General features: G+C 42.7%; 1 protein-coding gene across 1 annotated transcript; it reads left to right on the plus strand.

Annotated features, from left to right (window-relative positions):
• Positions 1–1,241: 1,241 nt before the first annotated feature.
• Positions 1,242–13,371, plus strand: LOC308236176 (cytochrome P450 2G1; the record flags this gene model as incomplete). Its single annotated transcript, XM_080645553.1, has 9 exons — positions 1,242–1,421; positions 2,018–2,180; positions 4,030–4,179; positions 6,053–6,213; positions 6,456–6,632; positions 8,678–8,819; positions 11,940–12,127; positions 12,254–12,395; positions 13,190–13,371. The coding sequence occupies 9 exons, from the start codon at positions 1,242–1,244 to the stop codon at positions 13,369–13,371; spliced, it is 1,485 nt and encodes a 494-aa protein (XP_080501679.1).
• Between the last annotated feature and the right edge of the window lie 8,101 nt (positions 13,372–21,472).

The raw sequence follows: 21,472 nt of genomic DNA on the forward strand, positions 1-21,472 counted from the left end.
ACTAGTTCTGAATGGGTTGTAAGTGTGTTTGCTGGGGGCGGGGGATCAGAATGGAAGAAAGACGTGACCACTGGGAGAGTCAATAGAGGCAGCCTAGAACTGACATTTACTCCACAAAAGACATCCTAGCAGGAGATCCAAGATCCAGAAGGTGGCACTTTGTGAGTCATTCAGTTTTCCCAGAATTCTCACCATTTCTGGACACAGGCTGCCTCAGCCCAGCTAGCCAAGTCTTATTTAAAAACCTGTGCGTTCCCTAAGAGATTCAATTTCTGAGTCTGAGAATCTAGACACATGAGAAGGGCACTGGGTTTTGTTTAATAATATGTATAGGTAGGATATAATACTCAGGAATTTTGCTTCAGGACAAAAGATTTACAAATGTTTGGTACAAAAAGTGTTGAAAACCATTTCTTTAGATTAGTACAGAAAACAATCACTAGGCCATACCTCAATACTGGTCTTCTCCTCCAGAGATGGTATCTACATCTCAGACTTTGAAAATGAATGTGTGTGTGTGCGTGTGTGTGTGTGCGCGCGCGCACACACACACACACACACACACCAGCAAAGTTCTGATAAACCAACACAAGTAATCGTTGATTATTACTATTTAGTATCGCCTAAGTATAAACAAGAGAACTTGTTGAATAAAACCCTTTCAAATGAGTTCTCATGCTATCCTAAATCTTCATCTCACTGCCTTTATTCTTTTTTCTCTTTTAACATGACTAATTAGGATCTGGCAAAGAGAAAAGATTCATCCCTATTCTCTATCAAGACTTTCTAAAAACAGTTTGGTTACCTTATTAGGCAGGTGAGGAAAACTAAGGCCAAGAAGGTTAGGTCACTTGCCCAGTGAAGAAAAGATGGAGCTGAAATTGGAACCCAGATGTTTGATTACTAAATGCAGTAGCCTAAAAATGGTGTTCAATACTTCCCACACCCAATCGAGACATGTTGAACAGGGGTTGAGCTGAGGGAGAATTGAGGGACTGGAAATATGAAGAAAGGGGAATGTTCCCAGTGGACTTACCTGGGTGAATTCAATCTACCTTTATTCATGTTGGAGATTATTAGTTATATAACTGTCCATCCACAGATAAAGCAATCTCTTCCTTAATGATATCCATACCCGGAAAACTTGAATCCCAGGGTGTTCAGATTTCTGCACTGCTGATTTCCCAGAACGTATTTAGGCAAGACCTGAAGCCTCAGATACAACCTCTCGATCTAGCACCATGGAGCTGGGAGGGGCCTTCACTATCTTTCTGGCACTCTGCTTGTCTTGTCTGCTTATCCTCATTGCCTGGAAGCGGATCAACAAGGGGGGAAAGCTACCCCCAGGTCCCACACCGATACCCTTCCTGGGGAACCTGTTACAAATTCGTACGGATGCCACCTTTCAGTCTTTCATGAAGGTGAGTCTGTCTACCTTCTCTATCAGAGCTGAAAGTAACTAATTCTATAGACAAATACATGTATAACCTTCCAACTTCTAAAACACAGACTCTTGGAAACATAGATTTTTATGAACCTCAGAATTCTGACATTTCAGAATCTCAGACTCTTGGAAAGACAGATTCCTAGCACATTGGAACTTAAGACTTACATTCTCAGGACTTTGGACTCATAGTACCTTGTATCCTTAAACACAATAACTCTTGCAGTCTAGTTATCTTAGAACTTTGAAAATGAGTGTCATGAAATCCTAGGATTCTAGAAATTTAGCATTTCAGAGAGAGAAGCAAGGATCTTGGGGTTTATCTCATCCAGGTCCATCATTTCACAGATGAGGAAACTAAGGCTTGTGGAGGTGTTGGGGAGTCTTGCACAGGATCACAAGAGCTAAGACATCTGTGCCCTTTTCTCAATAGTCCTTCCAAGCTCAGGACTTACCTTTATCTGTTATTCCACATTTGTATTCTCTTGAAATCTCAACCTCCTAAAATCTTTTATTGGTCTATATTTAGTGCTCCAATCAGCCCCATCTTCTTGTGTCTTCCTTCACTCCCAGCTCAGTGAGAAATATGGCCCAGTCTTCACTGTGTACATGGGTCCCCGGCCAGTAGTTATTTTATGTGGACATGAAGCAGTGAAGGAGGCCCTGATAGACCGAGCAGATGATTTCAGTGGCCGTGGAGAATTGGCTTCAATAGAGCGGAACTTCCAAGGTTATGGTAAGTAACAACAACACATTAACAATGAAAACAAACTGATTGTAATGTACATGCTATATCCCAGGTTCTTTGATAAGCACTCTACATGAATTATTGCACTGACTCCTTTGAGAGGGCTAGTAATGTCTTACTAATATTGCAAATGAGGAAGGTGAGGGTGAGAAAGGTTAGGTAATATCACACAATAAATAGTAGAACCATTTTATTTTGAACCTAAACCATCCAACTTTACAGTATCTGATGAGTTAATTCTGTTCTTATTTTTGATTGATTAGTTTACACTGTATACCCACTGAAGCCCTCATAGCCAACCTTACTTCTTATTTTCCTATACATACACACAGATCCAACCCATAGGTAGATACCTTGCTAGTGTTACCTACACACCCATCTCTAAATGCCCACACCTTTCCATTCCAAGCAGCCTCACACTATTCTTCCTATATTCCATCCATCCATCTATCCCCATACTTTTCCTTCCATTCATCCATTTTCCATTGATCCACATAGCCACTAAAAAATTCATTCATTAATTAGACTTTCTATACACATATCTTTCTATCCAATTTACCTATATATCTATCAATTAACTTTCCATTTACCCATCTATCCACCATTCCATTCATCCATTCATTAATCTTTCCATCATTCATCCATGAATTAATCCTTCTGTCCACACATCCTTCCAACCTTTTATCCACCCATCTCAAACCATCCATAAATCCTTCACTCATCCATTAAGTCTTTCATCCATCCATCAGTCATTCCTGTCATAAACTCTTTCTTCTTTCATTAATCCACCAAAATCGTTACATTAAATTTCCAAATATTAACTCACCAACCCATTCACATGTGATAATTTCTAAATATTTTTACTACATAACTCTTTTTGTGTAGGTATATTTGATGTACAGGCGTGAGCTTCTGTGTACATGTATATATATTTCTAAAGAATCCAAATGGAGCCTGGCCAGCTTGACTCAGTGGTTGAGCATTGACCTATGAACCAGGAGGTCACAGTTCAATTCCTGGTCAGATCACAGGCCTGGGTTGGGGGCTCAGTTCCCAGTGAGGATAGTGTAGGAGGCAGCCAATCAATGATTCTCTCTCATCATTAATGCTTCTATCTCTCTCTCCCTCTCCTTTCCTCTCTGAAATCAATAAAAATGTGGGTTTTTAAAAAAATAATCCAAATGAGCCCTGGCCGGTTTTGCTCGGTAGATAGTGTCAGCTCTAGAATTGAAGGGTCTCGGGTTCAATTCTAGTCAAAGGCACATGCCTCATTTGCAGGCTCGATTTCTGTGCAGGAAGCAACCAATCAATGTCTCTCTCTCTCTCTCTCTCTCTCTCTCTCTCTCTGTCTCTCTCTCTCTCTCTCTCTCTCTCTGTCTCTTCCCCTTCCTTCCACTCTTTCTAAAAATCAGTAAAAAAAATATCCTTGGATGAGGATTAACAACAACAACAGAAAAGAATCCAAATGGTATATAGAAAACAGAAGTAGCCTTCTCATTCCAGGCTACTCTATATGGCATTCTATCTACACTTCCCTCCACATTCCTTTGTGTCCATCCCATTCATCCAGTTCTAAGTCTTTATCCTGTAGGAAACACTCCTTGATCTCCTCAATCACTAGAGCCCGATTCCCTTTCCTCCACCTCAGTGCTAGACTGTTTTTTGAGGGTCTATATGTAAGAAATCTTAGTCTCCCCATCAAGCCTGGGGGGGTTGGGAAAGGTTTCCCTAAAAGCAGGTTCTAGAGCTGTCATAATCTGTCCACATCCTAGTCTAGTAAAGAGTTAGACACAGGAAGGGAAGGGCGGGCAGCAGCCTGACACTGAGATTCCGGCAGGTGTAGCTCTGGCTAATGGACAACGATGGAAAATTCTCCGACGCTTCTCCCTGACCATTCTTCGGGACTTCGGGATGGGAAAGCGCAGCATTGAGGAGCGAATCCAGGAGGAGGCTGGCTTCCTACTGGAGGAATTACGGAAGACTAAAGGTATGGGCCTCAAGGAGGGAGGGAGCTACAGAGTGACTGGGTGGTTGTAGAGAACACATAGGCCTTGGTGACAGAAAGTTCTGGAATGGGAGAGAATGAAGAAAATTCAGAATTCACTGACATTTCCAGCCAGGTTCCATATAAAAAGTTAACATTAAGGAGACTAAGAGATATCTTGTCCAGAAACTTTAATCAGTGGATCTCAGGGAATTTGTGAGTTCCTGATAGCATATGCAGACTTTGACAATATGTCAGTTTGTGCCTTTTTCTGGTGATGGGACCAAATTCAATTACATATCAATGTAAACACACACAATTGTGGTAAAAACCACATAACATAAAATTTTACCATCTTAACCATTCCTAAGGGCACTCTTCAGTAATGTTAAGCATATTCACATTATTATTAAACAGATCATTAGAAATTTTTCATCTTGAGAATCTGAAACACTATACCTTCATTATAGTTTTAAAGGAATCTGGTCCCCACCCAAAAATAAGATCTGGAACCACTGAGGTCTAGAGAAAAAACACACAGGGGCTGAGAAAAACAAAGATGAATAGTTAAGAGACAGAATTGGTGATAATTTCTCTAAGTCAGAGGTCCCTCACCTGGACTCCCTGGATACTAAATAGTCTACATAAAGGCTTTGAATGTCTATATATCTCCAGAAATAATTTGCAAAATTGTATATTTGTGATTATATGCATTACTCTAGGGCAGTGGTTGGCAAACTCATTAGTCAACAGAGCCAAATATCAACAGTACAACGATTGAAATTTCTTTTGAGAGCCAAATTTTTTAAACTTAAACTTCTTCTAATGCCACTTCTTCAAAATAGACTTGCCCAGGCTGTGGTATTTTGTGGAAGAGCCACACTCAAGGGGCCAAAGAGCCGCATGTGGCTCGCGAGCCGAAGTTTGCCGACCACAGCTCTAGGGAAATCACCCCCAAATGCACTGTCCTGAGAAGTATCCTGTGTGAAGCTGAGGCCAAGGGAAGGATTTTCTTTTTTTTCTTTTTTATTGATTTTTTACAGAGAGGAAGGAAGAGGGATAGAGAGTTAGAAACATCAATCAGCTGCCTCCTGCACACCCCCTACTGGGATGTGCCCGCAACCAAGGTACATGCCCTTGACCGGAGTCAAACCTGGGACCCTTCAGTCCACAGGTTGATGCTCTATCCACTGAGCCCAACAGGTTAGGGCGGGAAGGATTTTCTTAATAGGTCAAATGGAACCATTGATAGAGATAGACAAACTCCAGCCATCATTTTTTTTTTTTTTTAAATCTATCCCTTTCTAGGACTCCTTTTCCAAATTTGTGACTCTCCAGCACAAACACAATTAAATACCAATACTAAAAGTAATGATTATGCTCCACCATCATGTTTTTACTGTTTACTACATGGCAAAGACTGTGTTCAGCATTTTACATGGGTAATTTTACTGAATCCTCATGAACCAGTAAAGTGGTTACTAAATCAATTTGCATATTGGGAATTGACTCAAAATATAAATATGGCCGAAACCGGTTTGGCTCAGTGGATAGAGCGTCGGCCTGCGGACTGGAGGGTCCCGGGTTCGATTCCGGTGAAGGGCATGTACCTTGGTTGCGGGCACATCCCCAGTAGGGGGTGTGCAGGAGGCAGCTGATCGATGTTTCTCTCTCATCGATGTTTCTAACTCTCTATCCCTCTCTCTTCCTCTCTGTAAAAAATCAATAAAATATATTTTAAAAATATATATATAAATATGAAATAACTAACACATGCTATTAGGCAGTGGAGCTAGGACTCATATTCATGACTAAATGATTCCACAACCCAGGCTCCTGATTATTGCCTCCATCATAGATAATTTTCATCACCCAGGTGCCCCCACCGAACCCACTTTCTTCCTGAGCCGCACTGTCTCCAACGTCATCAGTTCCGTTGTCTTTGGAAGCCGCTTCGACTATGAGGACAAGATGTTCCTGAAGCTGCTGCAGATGATCAATGAGAGTTTCATTGAAATGAGCACACCCTGGGCACAGGTTCCCACCAGCTACCTCTATGCCCACCCCCAATCACAAATAATTAATAAGTTGCTATCTTGCATAATACTCCCCACAACCCCAAGAGGCAAGTATCAATATGCCCTGAATCTCCAAAAAGCAAATGGACGCACCTAGTTCTCAGACCCTGAATGTTGAGTCCAGCTACCTAACTCGAGATTCAGCCCAGAATGGCCTTGGGTGCCCATTGCTGACAAACCACCTTTGCCTATTCCCCACAGCTATATGACATGTATTCTGCAATCATGCAATATTTGCCAGGAAGACACAATCGCATCTATTACTTGATAGAGGAGCTCAAGGACTTCATTGCCTCTAGAGTCAAGATCAATGAGGAATCCCTTGATCCACAGAACCCTCGAGACTTCATTGACTGTTTTCTCATCAAGATGCACCAGGTAACTCATCCTCTTCCCCCAATCCTTTCCTCTCATCTTCTCAATCCCTAGTACCTGCAACTTGAAACTCATCTGTAGATATGGTAGAGACCAAAAAATTAGCCAGCATTATTTCACATGGTGTAATTTTACTTATAAATGAGATCTAAAGACTGTAAAAGCATAAACTCTTACACTTTCAAAAGTAAACGTTGAATCTAAAAATTTTAAGAACATGGAAACTTAAAACTACAAGTTTCTAATCATGTATGATTATAAGGGCCAGAGACTTACAGCTGTAGAAAAGTAGGATAAGAAATCAGAAACACCAATCAGAAAGGATATATGCACCCCTATGTTCAAAGCAGCACAATTTGCAATAGCTAAGATTTGGAAACAGCCTAAGTGCCATCCGCATATGAGTGGATTAAAAAACTGTGGTACAGCCGAAACCGGTTTGGCTCAGTGGATAGAGCGTCGGCCTGCGGACTGAAAGGTCCCAGGTTCGATTCCGGTCAAGGGCATGTACCTTGGTTGCGGGCACATCCCCAGTGGGAGGTGTGCAGGAGGCAGCTGATCGATGTTTCTCTCTCATCGATGTTTCTAGCTTTCTATCTCTCTCCCTTCCTTTCTGTGAAATATCAATAAAATATATTTTTTAAATAAAAAAAATAAAAAAATAAAAATAAATAAAAAACTGTGGTACCTCTACACAATGGAATACTATGCTGCAACAGCATGGATGGACCTGGAAAGCATTATGCTAAGTGAGATAAGTCAGTCAGAGAAAGATAAATATCACATGATCTCATTCACTTATGGAATATAATGAACAACATAAATTGATGAACAAATATATTCAGAGACATAGAAGCATCGAACAGACCATCTAACCTCAGAGGGAAGGCAGGGGAGGGAGGGAAGAGTAAGAGATCAACCAAAGGACTTGTATGCATGCATATAAGCATAACCCATGGACACAGAAAGTATAGGGGAAGGGCATATGCTGGGAGGTGGAAATGGCCAGGGAGAGGTCAATGGGGGGAAAAAGGAGACATATGTAATACTTTAAACAATAAAGAATTTAAAACCAGCCCTAGCCAGTTTAGCTCAGTAGATAGAGCGTCAGCCTGCGGACCAAAGGGTCAAGGGCAAGTACTTGATTGCAGGCTCCTCCCCTGCATAGGCCCTGGTCAGGGCTTGTTCAGGAGACAACCAATCAGTGTGTTTCTCTCACACCAATGTTTCTCTCTGTCTTTCTTTCACTCTCTCTAAAAAATTAATGGAAAAATATCCTTGGGTGAGGAGTAACAACAACAACAAAAATAATTTAAAACCAAAAGAAAACCAGGATGAATCTTTTGAGTCTTAAAATTTGAGACCCTTAGACATATAAAGTTTTTAAACTTAAGAGTTTAAATTTCAAACTTAAAAGTCATAGAGATGCCCTAACTGGTTTGGCTCAGTGGATAGAGCATTGGCCTGGGGACTGAAGGGTCCCGGGTTCGATTCCGGTCAAGGGCATGTACCTTGGTTGTGGGCACATCCCCAGTAGGGGGTGTGCAGGAGGCAGCTGATTGATGTTTCTCTCTCATCGACGTTTCTAATTCTCTCTCCCTCTCCTTTCCTCTCTGCAAAAAATCAATAATATATATATATTTTTAAAAAGGCATAGAGATAAAGAAATTAGAAGCTTAATACTTCTGTATCATAGATTTATAGAATTGGATATTTTAATATAAAACAGCAGTACTTAGAAGTTAAAAATTTTATACCCTAATGTCATAGAACATTCAAATCTAACATGGCAATCTCTAGTTTCTTCTCTTCCCACTTTCCTCATTGTTCACTCCATTCCAACCATACTGTCCTCCTTCTTGCTGTTCTCAAACACACCGGGAATACTCCTGCCTCACAACCTTTGCTCTGGCTATTTCCTCTCCCAGATACCCACTTGGTTTTCCTATCTATTGTGTTTTCACAAAGGCCTCCCATACACAAAGGGAAAAATAAGAAGATAAAGACAGAAAAGGGTGGATTCTATTTCTTATCCATTTCATTTTCAGGACAAAAATAATCCACACACAGAATTCAACCTCAAGAACTTGGTCCTCACCACTCTCAACCTCTTCTTTGCTGGCACAGAAACTGTGAGCTCTACACTACGCTATGGATTTCTGCTGCTAATGAAGCATCCTGAAGTGGAAGGTGAGTGTCCACGTGAGCTGCTCACCTGGTGACTCCCACTCCTACCAGGAAAGAAGACATAACTTTGAAACCTTAGAACCCTATAGCCTTAGACTCTTTTTATTAATGTAGCATTTTAGTTTCATTTTATTTTTTAAACCTTTACTGTTGAAAGTATTATATATGTCCCCTCTTTTCCCTATTGGCCCTTTCTAGCCAACACCTGGTCCCAGTCCCCCAGTCCCAAGCCTTGTCTGTGTCCGTGGGTTATGTCTGTGTCCATAGGTTATGCAAATATGCATACAAGTTCTTTGGTTAATCTCTTCCTCCCCACCTACCCTCACCTTCCTCTGAGATTCGACAGTCTGTTCCATGCTTCTATGTCTCTGGATCTATTTTGTTCATCAGTTTATTTTGTTCATTGGATTCAAAATATGAGATCATGTGATACTTCTGATTTTCCTAGCCCTGGGTCCAGAAGGAGATCAGGCAAAGACTCATAGTCTCCAGTGATCCACCTCTACCTGCAGTCTGATTGTTATTCTCCATCTTAATTAGCCTCAGGCTATAGACCACAGCAAGGCTTAAACTCCAGAGCAGGGGTCCTCAAACTTTTTAAACAGGGGGCCAGTTCACTGTCCCTCAGACCGTTGGAGGGCCGGACTATAGCTAAAAAAAAAAAACTATGAACAAATTCCTATGTGCACTGCGGCCCCGGACGAGTCAGCAGCTAAGCAGGACAGGCAGCGGCACCCAGTGGGCCGGATAAATGTCCTCAGTGGGCCACATGTGGCCTGCGGGCCGTAGTTTGAGGACGCCTGCTCCAGAGGGTGAGGCAAGAGGTTTTCCAACAGAGTGGGGCAATTGTTTCATTGTCCCCGCCCCCCACCCCCACCCCCAGGCTGCCTGAATGATAAAGGTCTCCCTGAGAAAGATGTCCTCTGCAGTATGAGGGAGTGACTCAGTACAGGAAACTGGGGCAGCTGCCTTGCAAGCTCTAACCCCAAAGCCTCCAACCCTGGCTTCTCCTCACACAGCTCTAGTCCACTCGGCCCTCCCTCTGCCAGAGTCCAAGGTTAGTGGCTGCACATGAGATTCTGTGCATTGGCTCTTTAAGAGGGTGCCTGCATTTCCAGCCATCTCTCCCTGACAGACAGCAACCCTGCTGCTTTTCACCATCAAATGTTTTGTGGAAACCTTTCTCAGTTCTGTTGCTCTAGGCTGGCGAGCCCAGCTTGGTGATTAGACCCCAGAGTTCTCAGTGGGAATCCCCCACAGCTGAGAACATCAGCTGCTGTCTGTGGGAGTCCAGCCAGGCCTCTTGTGCCTTCACATGTCCTACCAGCCTCTATGGGTCTCCACTTTCTACCCTTGGTTATCAGGGTTCTCTCCAGCTAGTCTTCAGTTGATAATTCAGGATGGCTTTTCTGTATTTTAGCTGAAATTCCAGTTTGGTCCTGGGAGGGTGTCAGTATAGCTTCCACTTAATCCACCACCATTTTGGAACTCAGCTTTAGATTCTTCACACTTTAGAATCTCAGGATACAGAATCTTGGGATTTACATCTTGGAAGACCATTTAAATTAGTCTTCTACTTGGTGCCTGTGTTGTTTCCCATAGCTACTGTCATCAACTGCCAGAAACTTAGTAGCTTAAAACAACATAAATCTATTATATAGTTCCTGAGTTCATAAACTCAATAGGCTTTCACTGGGCTGAACCAAGGTAGAACATGATTCTTGCCATTTCCAGGTTCTAGAGCTATATTCCTTGCATTCCTGAGCTCATGATCTTCCCTTCCTCTTCAAAGCCAGCAGCAAAAATCTTCAAATCCCTCTTGATTATGTTGTCACAGCTTCTTCTCTGACTCTGACCTTACTGCTTCCTTCTTATACAGACACTTCTGATTATATTTAGAGCCAACCTTGATAATTCTGGATAATCTCCCCATCTCAACATCCTTAGTTTAATTATTTCTATAGAGTGCTATTTGTCAAACAAGGTCATATTCACAGGAATTAGGAGGTGAATGTCTTTGATGACTGCTATTTAGCTAACTATAGTGTCAGAATAAACTAGAATCCATCCCCAATCAATTGGAATCTTGTCTGGTTAAGTATCTCCAGCAATGAGGAGCTCATTACTTGCTTAAGAAAAATCCCCAATATTGGGCCCTCTTTCTTCTAATGCAATTCAAAACAAGACAATTTTTTTCTACTACAGATGAAGGGAAAGACTAACTTGTTTCCACTCAAACTCTTTCAGTGTCTCCTCCATTGTCCAAATTGTCTCTTACTAATCTAAGAATTCACATATGTAATGGACACTTTTTATGTACTAGGAACTGTCATAATTACTTACATAATGGATTTTATGTAAATTTTAAACTCTCAGAGCTTGTCACATCTATTTTGAAGATGAAGAAAGATAGTCTCAGAAGGTGAAGTCATTTGTCCCAGTGTTACTCATTGATGACGTGCACATAATCACTGTCACATAATAACTGTCATTTGCTTCAGTCCTGACCTAGTTATTTATCGTGCTCTTCCCCATCCTGTCAAAATTCTGGGTATGAAAGCCCAGCTGGGACCAGGACTCCTCCCTGTTCATCAGCCTTCCATGGCTCCTTGATTTTTTTTCAAGATGAAGACCAAATGTCACAATGGCATTCAAGGCTCCAGGCTATGTGCCTCTCAGTGATCTGATGAGTATTTACTAACCCCACTAATGTGCCAGTGTTGTGAATAAAAAGGCAATCCAAACACACATGGCCAACTCCCTCAGGGTCCACAGGTACTGAAGATACAAACCCATGACCATGGCCAGTGTTCTCAGTGGTTAGAGCGTCAGCCAGTACACCAAAGGGTGGTGGGTTTAATCTCAGTCAAGGGAACGTACCTGGGCTGTAGGTTTCATGCCCAGCCCTGGTCTCTCTCTATATATATATTTATCTATCTCTACTCTATCTCTTTCTCTCCCCCCCCCCTCCTCCTCCCTTCCACTCTCTCTGAAAATCAATGGGAAAAATATCCTTGGGTGAAGATTAACAAAAAACACAAAAAAAGATACAAATCCATGGCCCAAACCTGGCCCCTAGAAATATATCCTGTGTCCTTTGTTATGTTTTTTGGCCTCTTCCAGCAAAGATCCATGAAGAGATTGACCAGGTCATTGGACCACATCGGATGCCAAGTGTAGAAGACCGAGTCAAGATGCCCTACACAGATGCTGTGATCCATGAGATACAGAGACTGACAGATATCGTGCCCATGGGTGTTCCACATAATGTCATTCGGGACACTCATTTCCGAGGCTACCTTCTGCCCAAGGTGGAGTACACCCTCATTGGCACCTCTTCTCCCTCCACTATATTCCTCTATACCCCTCTCTCCTCCTGGTTCCTTAACCTATACTCCAACATTGATTTCTCTTCACTGCCCCTATTTTCACCCCAGGGCACTGACGTGTTTCCCCTGCTTGGTTCCGTCCTCAAAGACCCCAAATACTTCCACTACCCAGATGCCTTCTATCCCCAACACTTCTTGGATGAGCAGGGCCACTTCAAGAAGAATGAAGCCTTTGTGCCTTTTTCTTCTGGTAGGTTTCTGTGGTCTGAATTCCCCCAGGAACATGCTTGATATGTCTCCCAACCATCGCTCCATATTTGGTTCATATCTGAAAGGGAAATTGAGTGCTATGTCAAAGAATCCTAGAATCCCTGAATCTCAGAATATTAGAATCATTGACTCTTATATTTAGAACAGTAATAGCACTGTATGTATAGGAGTCAGCAAACTTTTTCTGCTAAGGACCAAACAGAAACTATTTTAGGTTTTTCCAGTTATATGGTCTCTGTCTGAAATACGCAGTGTGAATCAGTCACATACACCATTGTAGTACAAAAGTGACCATGGTTAGGAAACAGGATGCTACTCCACCACTTACAAATGGTGGGGCCCATGGAGGAGTTACTTCAGCTTCCTGTCTATAAAATGGAGATTAATCTCTCCAAACCGTTGGAAGGTGAATCACACTATTCGTGTGTGCTTTTGTTTTTCCCCCTCACCACTATCTAGCACCAATTAGGCTTCTGATAAACATTTAAGAGATTGAAATGCACAGAATCTTCATATTCAAAGTTCCTTTACAACCATTCCATCTTGGATTATGATGGAATCTAAGCCATCAGAGAAGTAGCTGCCACATATTGAGTGACAGATCGATCCTAGCTGAGTCTTTATAATAACCCTATGAAGTGAGTGTTGTTATGACCCCAGAGATGCCGAGGAAGTAGCTGAGACTCAGGTGAGTGGTGGGGTCAGAAGGCTCCCATGACTCCACTATCCCAGTACAAGTGTGACTGACCTTCCCTTCCTCCAATGTGCTCACAGGAAAGCGCATCTGCCTGGGTGAGGCCATGGCCCGAATGGAACTCTTCCTCTACTTGACCTCCATCCTTCAGAACTTCTCCCTACGCCCGCTGGTGCCACCTGCTGACATCGATATCACCCCCAAGATCTCAGGCTTTGGCAACATTCCCCCAACCTATGAGCTCTGCCTGGTGGCCCGCTGACTGCCCCCCTACTGGGTATGGAAGGAACCATTGGAAAACAGAGCTCTGCCCAAGTGTACAAGGGCACCCACCCCCATCTCCCAAAATTCTGTCAACAACCCTAAGAAAAGGCACTATTACTACAGGTCACAGGTCAGCGAGGGTCACCTGATAACATGCAGTGTGAATTGGTAGCATATCTCCTACACCAGTGGAAAAGCCATGCCCTGTCTGAAATTTCAGCAAAAGCCTGCAGATTGTTCCTTCACCTCTGGCTAGATTTGTGTCTGTATCAAATTCTTGTTGTAGATTCCATGTCTTTATGGTGTTCTTGACCAAAACACAGGACACATCCATTTTTCTTGAATCTTATACCCCTCCCCCCCCCATAAAAAAGTCATCAAGGAGTTTAATACTGTTGTGTGTGGCATGTTTATTGTGTACTGTGCGTGTGACATCAATAGGCCACTGCAAACACTTAAAATGTACCTTTTCTTCTAGCCCACCACCAAAGATTTCCCACAGGTTGAGCCAGCCTTGTAATAACCCAGCCTCAACCTTCTTGCTGGCTCATTACCTTTTCCTCCCCATCCTCTCTTCTTTCTATACGTGCTTCTCTGAGTGTTATTATAACTTCCAATTCCAACACTCTCCAATCCATTTTAAAGAATAGTTAAATGGCCATGGCTCTGTTATTTCATTTCTAAACTCCACCAACTTGATCAGCGATGAAAGCTTTCCCTTATCATTCATGTTATTCAATCAATATTTATTGAATATGCAGGTGGGCCTGCATACTCTTCAAGTATTTGGCACTTATCAGTAAACAAAATGGACATGATTCTTCCCTCATGAACCTTACATTCTAATTGGTAAGGTAGATAATTAAAAATAAACATAATAAATAAATGAATAATATGTTAGAAAAGCAAACTAAGAAAGTGGGATAGAGAATTCCAGGATTGGAATTTTAAATGGGTGGTCATGGGTGGTTTCATAAGGCAATGATGAGCAAGCCATACAGATATGTGGAAGTGAGTGTTCCTGGAAAAAAAAACAATTAAAAAGAACAGAGTCTGAGAGAAGAATATGTGTGTGTGTGTGTGTGTGTGTGTGTGTGTGTGTGTGTATCCAGGAAGAGACATGTGTGGCTGGAGTGGAGGAGTAAGAGAGTTTGTAGGAATAAAGGAGATGAGGGTAGAGGGTTAAAGTGCCAGATTGAATGGGGACTTGAGTGAGATGGGGTGTGTTGTTTTTTTTTGGGGGGGGGGAGCATAGGGGACATTTATTGAAATGTTTTGAATGTCTCACTTTTACCAAGAAAGAAAGAAAGAAAGAAAGAAAGAAAGAAAGAAAGAAAGAAAGAAAGAGAAAAGAAATGTAAAGAAAGAAAAGAAAAGAGAGAGAGAGAAAGGAAGGAAGGGAGGGAGGGAGGGAGGGAGGGAGGGAGGGAGGGAGGGAGGAAGGAAGGAAGGAAGGAAGGAAGGAAGGAAGGAAGGAAGGAAGGAAGAGCTCACTTTAGCTGTTATAATAAAAACACTGAAGGAAATGGTAGGACAAAAGAAAGGATCAATTAGGAGGATACGCCATTGTTTTTAATCAACACAAAATAGTTTTGGTTATTTTAAGCAGTAAAGGCTGCTGGTTATTGGAAAGAGAATGGCTAGCTGACAAAATCAATGGGAAGTCAGACTACAAATATAAGTAGGGGAAAAAAAGAGGCAGCGCCAGGAGGATGCCAGCCAAAATAATCAAGGTAATAGCCAGAACCATCAGCCAAGGGCTGCTGCTGCTTCCATTGCCACCCTACACACACACACACACACACACACACACACACACACACACACCCCGGGGTCCCAGAACACCATTGCCATAAGACTCTTTTTTTTATTATTGTTTAAAGTATTACATATATTAGTACATATATCTCCTTTTTTTTTTTCCTATTGACCTTCCCCCAGCCTCCCCTACCCCCTGTCACATGCCCTCATCCCACCCGCCATAAGACTCTTGAACCATTGCCACCGCTGTGGACAACTTCCTGATTGTACCTGTGTTTTTGTTGTCACTTCCTTAAATAATATTCATAATTCCAGGAAGGATTATCCAATTGGCCAAGCCATTGTCAGATATTAAAGCCTTAGGTTTCAGGGTATGCTGGTGAAAAAAATTTTTAATATATTTTTATTGATTTCAGAGAGAGGAAGGGAGAGGGAGAGAGAGATTGAAACATCAATGATGAGAGAGATCATTGATTGGCTGCCTCCTGCACACCCCCTACTGGAGATGGAGCCCACAACCCAGGCATATGCCCTTGCCAGAATCAAACCCGGGACTCTTCAGTCCGCAGGCCAACGCACTATTCATTGAGCCAAACCGGATAGGGCTGCTAGTGAAAACTGAATGATCCCAAAGATCAATGGCCCTTTCAACTTCTGTGGTGGGAGACAAAGACTTTCTACTAATGAAGTCACACAATAGGGGATTTTCCAAAATAGGAAGAGTTTTGAGACTGAGAATGTAATAAATAGCAAATGCCCTGCTGCTCATTATGTGAATTGGGTCCCTTTGGAGGTAGAGGCTTAGATGGAGTTAGGAGTACATAATTTTGTTGGGGAGGGAGTGGGCAATGTGTGTTAAATACAAAAGAGGAAGGAAGTAGAATGGGTCAGGAAAAATCTTCAGACCAAGTTGCATAGTTGACACCCAAAAAAGGAAAGAAGAGAAGAAGCAGAACTGGCCATGGAGATACGCAGACCACCATGCGGAGCTGCAGTTTACCCAATGGTAGCTCTGAAGTGAAGATCGCTGTGAGGATGTCTCATGTTGGGCAAGAAGCAGTCAGGCCTGGACCCCGGCTGTTCTCAGTAGCTGGCTGGGGCTTCCTTGGAAGAGCATGGGTTTTGCACCACGCTGAGGTGGGTCCTGAAGGTGCTGCAACTGGAGGCTGTCAGCTCACTGCACTCCTTGCAGCTGAATGGCCAGCTCTTTACTGGAGGCAGATCTGAGTGTCACATCTCGGTGCTTGCCACTGACAAACATACAAATACACATCATTAAAGCCATAGTGCCCCTTCCAAAAGCATTGCATTTTGGAGCTACAAACACCCTTATAAGGCTACAGTGTGTCAATCAATGTGCGTTGGCACCAATTCAATGACTATAGAAATCCCCAATTTGGAGTGCAGTGAAGAAGAAAAGTTTATTTGGTGCAAACAGCTCAATTGTGATACAGCATGGCTATGGAGCAGTTCAGTTATGAGACAGCATGACTCTGGAACATGTCTGGGAGTCTGCTCTCAGGTGAGGCAGCCCTCAGGGGAGGGGGCTAAACTGCTTTGCTCCACTTTTGTCTGCTCCAGCTCTGCTCCTGCCTGCTCCCTTCTGCACTGCTCTATTCTGGCAGGAAATCCTCAGTGTCTCAGCTCCAACCAGGAAAATGCAGGCTTACAGTCTCCTGTGGAAAGGGAAGGTGTGCTTCCCAAGCCACAGGGGACGTACCTATAGACAGAAGTCCCTGCTTCTGGTCCTTGATTGGTTTGCCCTTATGTAAATGAGGACTCCAAACTCTCAGTTTGACCCAAAAAGCGCTGTCCTGATTGGCCAAAGTGGGGCTGCTCTGATTGGTCAGTGAAGATGCTAATGGGGATATAGGTGTATAGCACCAACTGGATGGGGAAAGTCTTAGTCCTATTGGTTGAAATACAATTCCAGCAACGCCTTAACCCAGTGGTCAGCAAACCGCGGCTCACGAGCCACATGCAGCTCTTATGCCCCTTGAGTGTGGCTTTTCCACAAAATACCACGGCCTGGGAGAATCTATTTGAAGAAGTGGTGTTAGAAGAAGTTTAAGTTTAAAAAATTTGGCTCTCAAAAAAAATTTCAATCGTTGTGCTGTTGATATTTGGCTCTGTTGGCTAATGAGTTTGCCGACCACTGCCTTAACCCGTACTGAAAGAGAGGGCAGGAACACGCTGAATTCCGTGCAGCGTGTATGAAAGGCCCCTGGTTAGCAATGGCTGCTAGGCTCTGTTTGTAAATTTGAGCCCAGTTAGCCACCAAAACCTTTCTTGGTAGGTATCTTCTTTCTCAGAGTCAACAAGTCCAGTGGTCATCAAATGCTTTTAGCTGTGAAAACCTTCCTCAAAGTATCTTATGTACAAGTCAAACGGAAAACAGGAGAGGTAACTGCTGACCTTTCTCTCTAGGTAAAGCACGGAGGAGCTCTAGACCCTCAAAAGAGCCTTCACTTCTATTGATAAAAGCCCATTACAAAGGTCCTAGAAATTCTGAGGGCTAGAAGGTCTAAGTGAGGGCCTATGAACAACCTGATGATGTAACCGTGACCAGGATGGACTCATTCACTGGCCACATGGGGCTCACAGTCCAGTAAAGGAAAATGACCCATCTATGGACAATGAGAACCCAGAGTGGTCAGAGCTCTGATGGAAGCACAGAATGTAGTGTTGAAGGCTATAATGGACAAAGAGATGCCTGGTTGGTTTGGGGCAACACCAGGTAGTAGGAAACAGGTTTGAGAGAGTTGATATTTCATTTATTTTTTGGAAGTAATTTGTTTTACTGGAGCAATTCTTCTCAAAAACTAGGTGAATGAACTGTCTTCATACTGTCAGTGCTAGGAAGAGCCAAAAAGGACATATGCGTTAGAGAGGACATTTTCTTTATTATGGGGTTGGGTTATGGGTTGCTGTGTTGTTGTTTTTTGTTGTGTGTTTTTGTCTTTTACAAAGGTTTTACTAAGATATAATTCAAATATATAAAATTCACTCATTTAAAAAGTACAATTAAATGGTCTTTGATATATTCATAGATAGGTACAACCATCACCATAGTCAACTTCAGGACATTTTTATCATGTCAAAAGTAAAAGTCATACCTCTAGGTATTACTCCCCTATGCTGTCACCTCATTCCCTACCCTAAGCAACAACTAATCTACTTTCTGCCTGTGTAGATTATCTATTCCTGATTTTCATATGAATTGAATTATATAACATGTGGTCTTTGTGACTGGCTTCTTTAATCTAGCATAGTATTTTCAAGGTTTATGCTAGTGGTACTATATAGAGAGCAGTACCCCCTTAACCATAGAGGATATATTTCAAGACCCCCAGTGGATGGCTGAAAATGCATAAAGCACCAAGCCCTACATATACTATGTTTTTCTTCTATACATACATCCCTATGTTAAAGTTTAATTTCTACATTAGGTACAGTAAAAGATTAACAACAATAACTAATAATAAAATTGAACAATTATGATAATACGATGTAATAAAAATTATATAAATGGCATTAAGTACAATATTGATTACATGATCACCAGCCCGGTGATACTGTGACTGTTGATTTGATAACCTTGACAAATGCTAAGTGACTATGGGCAAGCAGCATATATACAGTGTGGATACACTGGACAAAGGGATAATTCATGTCCTGGGAAGGGCGGAACTAGACATTGCAAGATTTCCTCATGCTACTCAAGAATAGCACACAATTTAAAATGTATGAGTTGCTTATTTCTGGAAATTATCATTTAATATTTTTGGACCACAGTTAACCTCAGGTTACTGGAATACAGAAATTGAAACTGCGAATAAGGAGAGACTACTGTACCTTCATTCTTTTTTAGGAGTGAATAAAATTTCAGTGTATGCATATACCAGGTTGTTTTTGCCCATTTATCTGTGGTTGAATGTATCAGCTTCCAAGGCTGGTCTCTTCCTAGGTACCACAGCAAGCTATCACAAACTGGGTGGCTTAGGAAAACAACACAGACTTTGCCATGGGGCACGACTCCGCTCAGTGAATGAAGTTCAAAGTGCTAACAAATTTAAGGGCTGACATTTGAAAGGCAGAATTGCGGTGCTTGAAAGAAGCTTCCAAAGTAGATAAGGTATATTTGAACATGTGACAGTTTATATGAACAGAATGGAGGATTTTTATTTCCTTGTTCATTTCATGGTGGTAGCAGTGGTGAATTTTAAGAAGGTGGAAAATATCTGTAGGAACATATATCTAAGTTTTTGTGCCTCTGCTTCTTAGAGAATTTTCATAGAATTCAATAGCATTACTAAAAGTCATTTTTATATCAACCAGGAAGAAGGTCTGGCTGGAATCTGGGGTTGAGGGAGCCCTGTGTTCTAGTGCAGAAGTCTGGAGTGGAGTCAGGTGCTAAGAAGAGATCAGCCTGGACAGGTGTGGCTGTGGTTAAAGCATCAGCCTGCACACCGAAGTGTCCAGGGTTGATTCCTGGTCAAGGGCACATACCTGAGCTGCAGGTTCAATCCCCAACCATGGTGGGGGTGCATGTAGGAGGCAACCAATTGATGGATCTCTCTCACATCAATGTTTCTCTCTCTGTCTGTCTCTCTCTGTCTCTCTCTCCTCCTCCCTCCTTTACTTCCCTTCCACTCTCTCTTTAAAAAAAAAAAAATGCCGAAACCGGTTTGGCTCAGTGGATAGAGCATCGGCCTGCAGACTGAAGGGTCCCAGGTTCGATTCCAGTCAAGGGCACGTACCTTGGTTGCGGGGACTCCCCAGTAGGAGGTGTGCAGGAGGCAGCTGATCGATGTTTCTCTCTCATCGATGTTTCTAACTCTCTATCCCTCTCCCTTCCTCTCTGTAAAATATCAATAAAAATATATTTTAAAAAAACAATAGAAAAAATATCCTTGGATGAGGATTAACAAACAAAAGAAAAAGAGAGCGATCAGTCATGGTTCATACTCTATCCACTCTAGCCTTGCTCACTGAGTTTTTGTTAATTATCTTGAATACATGTTATCTCCTCCATATGTTTGGCTTACATGGCTATTTCAAATTCCCTTCATAAACAATAGTGATCCCCTTGAAAAACAAGCAGATCAAATAATCCTTTACCCTTTATATACATATTCGTATTTCTCTGCAAATATTGCACACAGTATAGTCTCAATCATTTCTACTAACTACAGCCATTAACCAATATAACCAACTTTTGTTTAATGGAAGAAGTAGAAAACATAGAAATGCCAAGTGTACCTGCCCATGAGTATACTTTACACATCACTTTTAAAATTATAAGGTGGAAAAAAGGACATGGGTACTAACATCATCCAATGGCAGTTTTATATGCTTTATCTTATTAATTTATCACCATTCTACAATATGTAAGTTTAATCAACAAGCATAAATTAAAACTATGTTGCCCTAACTCATTTGGATCAGTGCATAGAGCATCGGCCTGCGGCCTGAAGGGTCCCAGGTTCGATTCCAGTCAAGGGCATGTACCTTGGTTGCAGGCACATCCCCAGTAGGGGGTGTGCAGGAGGCAGCTGATCAATGTTTCTCTCTCATTGATGTTTCTAACTCTCTATCCCTCTCCCTTCCTCTCTGTAAAAAATCAATAAAATATATTAAAAAATAAAATAAAAATAAAACTATGTTTACTGACTCAGTCTTTTGTATCTTTGTTCTTAATTTGAAATTGTCTAGATATCCAAAGATTATTTATTAACTAGAGGCTCGGTGCACAAAATTCGTACATTGGGGTGGGGGGTCCCCTTAGCCCAGCCTGCACCCTCTCCAATCTGGGACTCTTCAAACATCCCTCTCACAATCCTGGACCACTGGCTCCTAATTGTTCACCTGCCTGCCTGCCTGGTCACCCCTAACTACCCCCTACTGCAGACCAGGTCACCCCCAACTGCCCCCTCCCTGCCAGCCTAGTCACCCCTCATTGCCCCCCCGCCAGCCTAATCACCCCCAACTGCCCCCCCACCCCACCCCCGCTGGCCTGGTCGCCTCTTATTGCCCCCCCTGCTGGCCTAGTTGCCCCCAACTGCCCCCCTCTGCCAACCTGGTCACCCATAACTGCCCCCTGCTGCTGGCCTGGTCACCCTCAACTGTCCCTTGCTGCTGGCCTGGTCACCCCTAACTGCCCCCCCCCTGCTGGCCTGGTTGCCCCCAACTGCCCCCCCTGCTGGCCTGGTCACTCCTCATCCTCCCCCCCCCCCCCTCCGCCAGCCTGGTCACCCCACGCAGCCCTCTGTTCAGTCGTTTGGTCGTTTCTCACTAACCCCCCTGCCGGCCTGGTGGTAGGCAGCTATCTTGTGAGG

This window comes from Plecotus auritus, assembly GCF_963455305.1.
Source record: "Plecotus auritus genome assembly, chromosome: 10".
NCBI classification, from domain to species: domain Eukaryota; kingdom Metazoa; phylum Chordata; class Mammalia; order Chiroptera; family Vespertilionidae; genus Plecotus; species Plecotus auritus.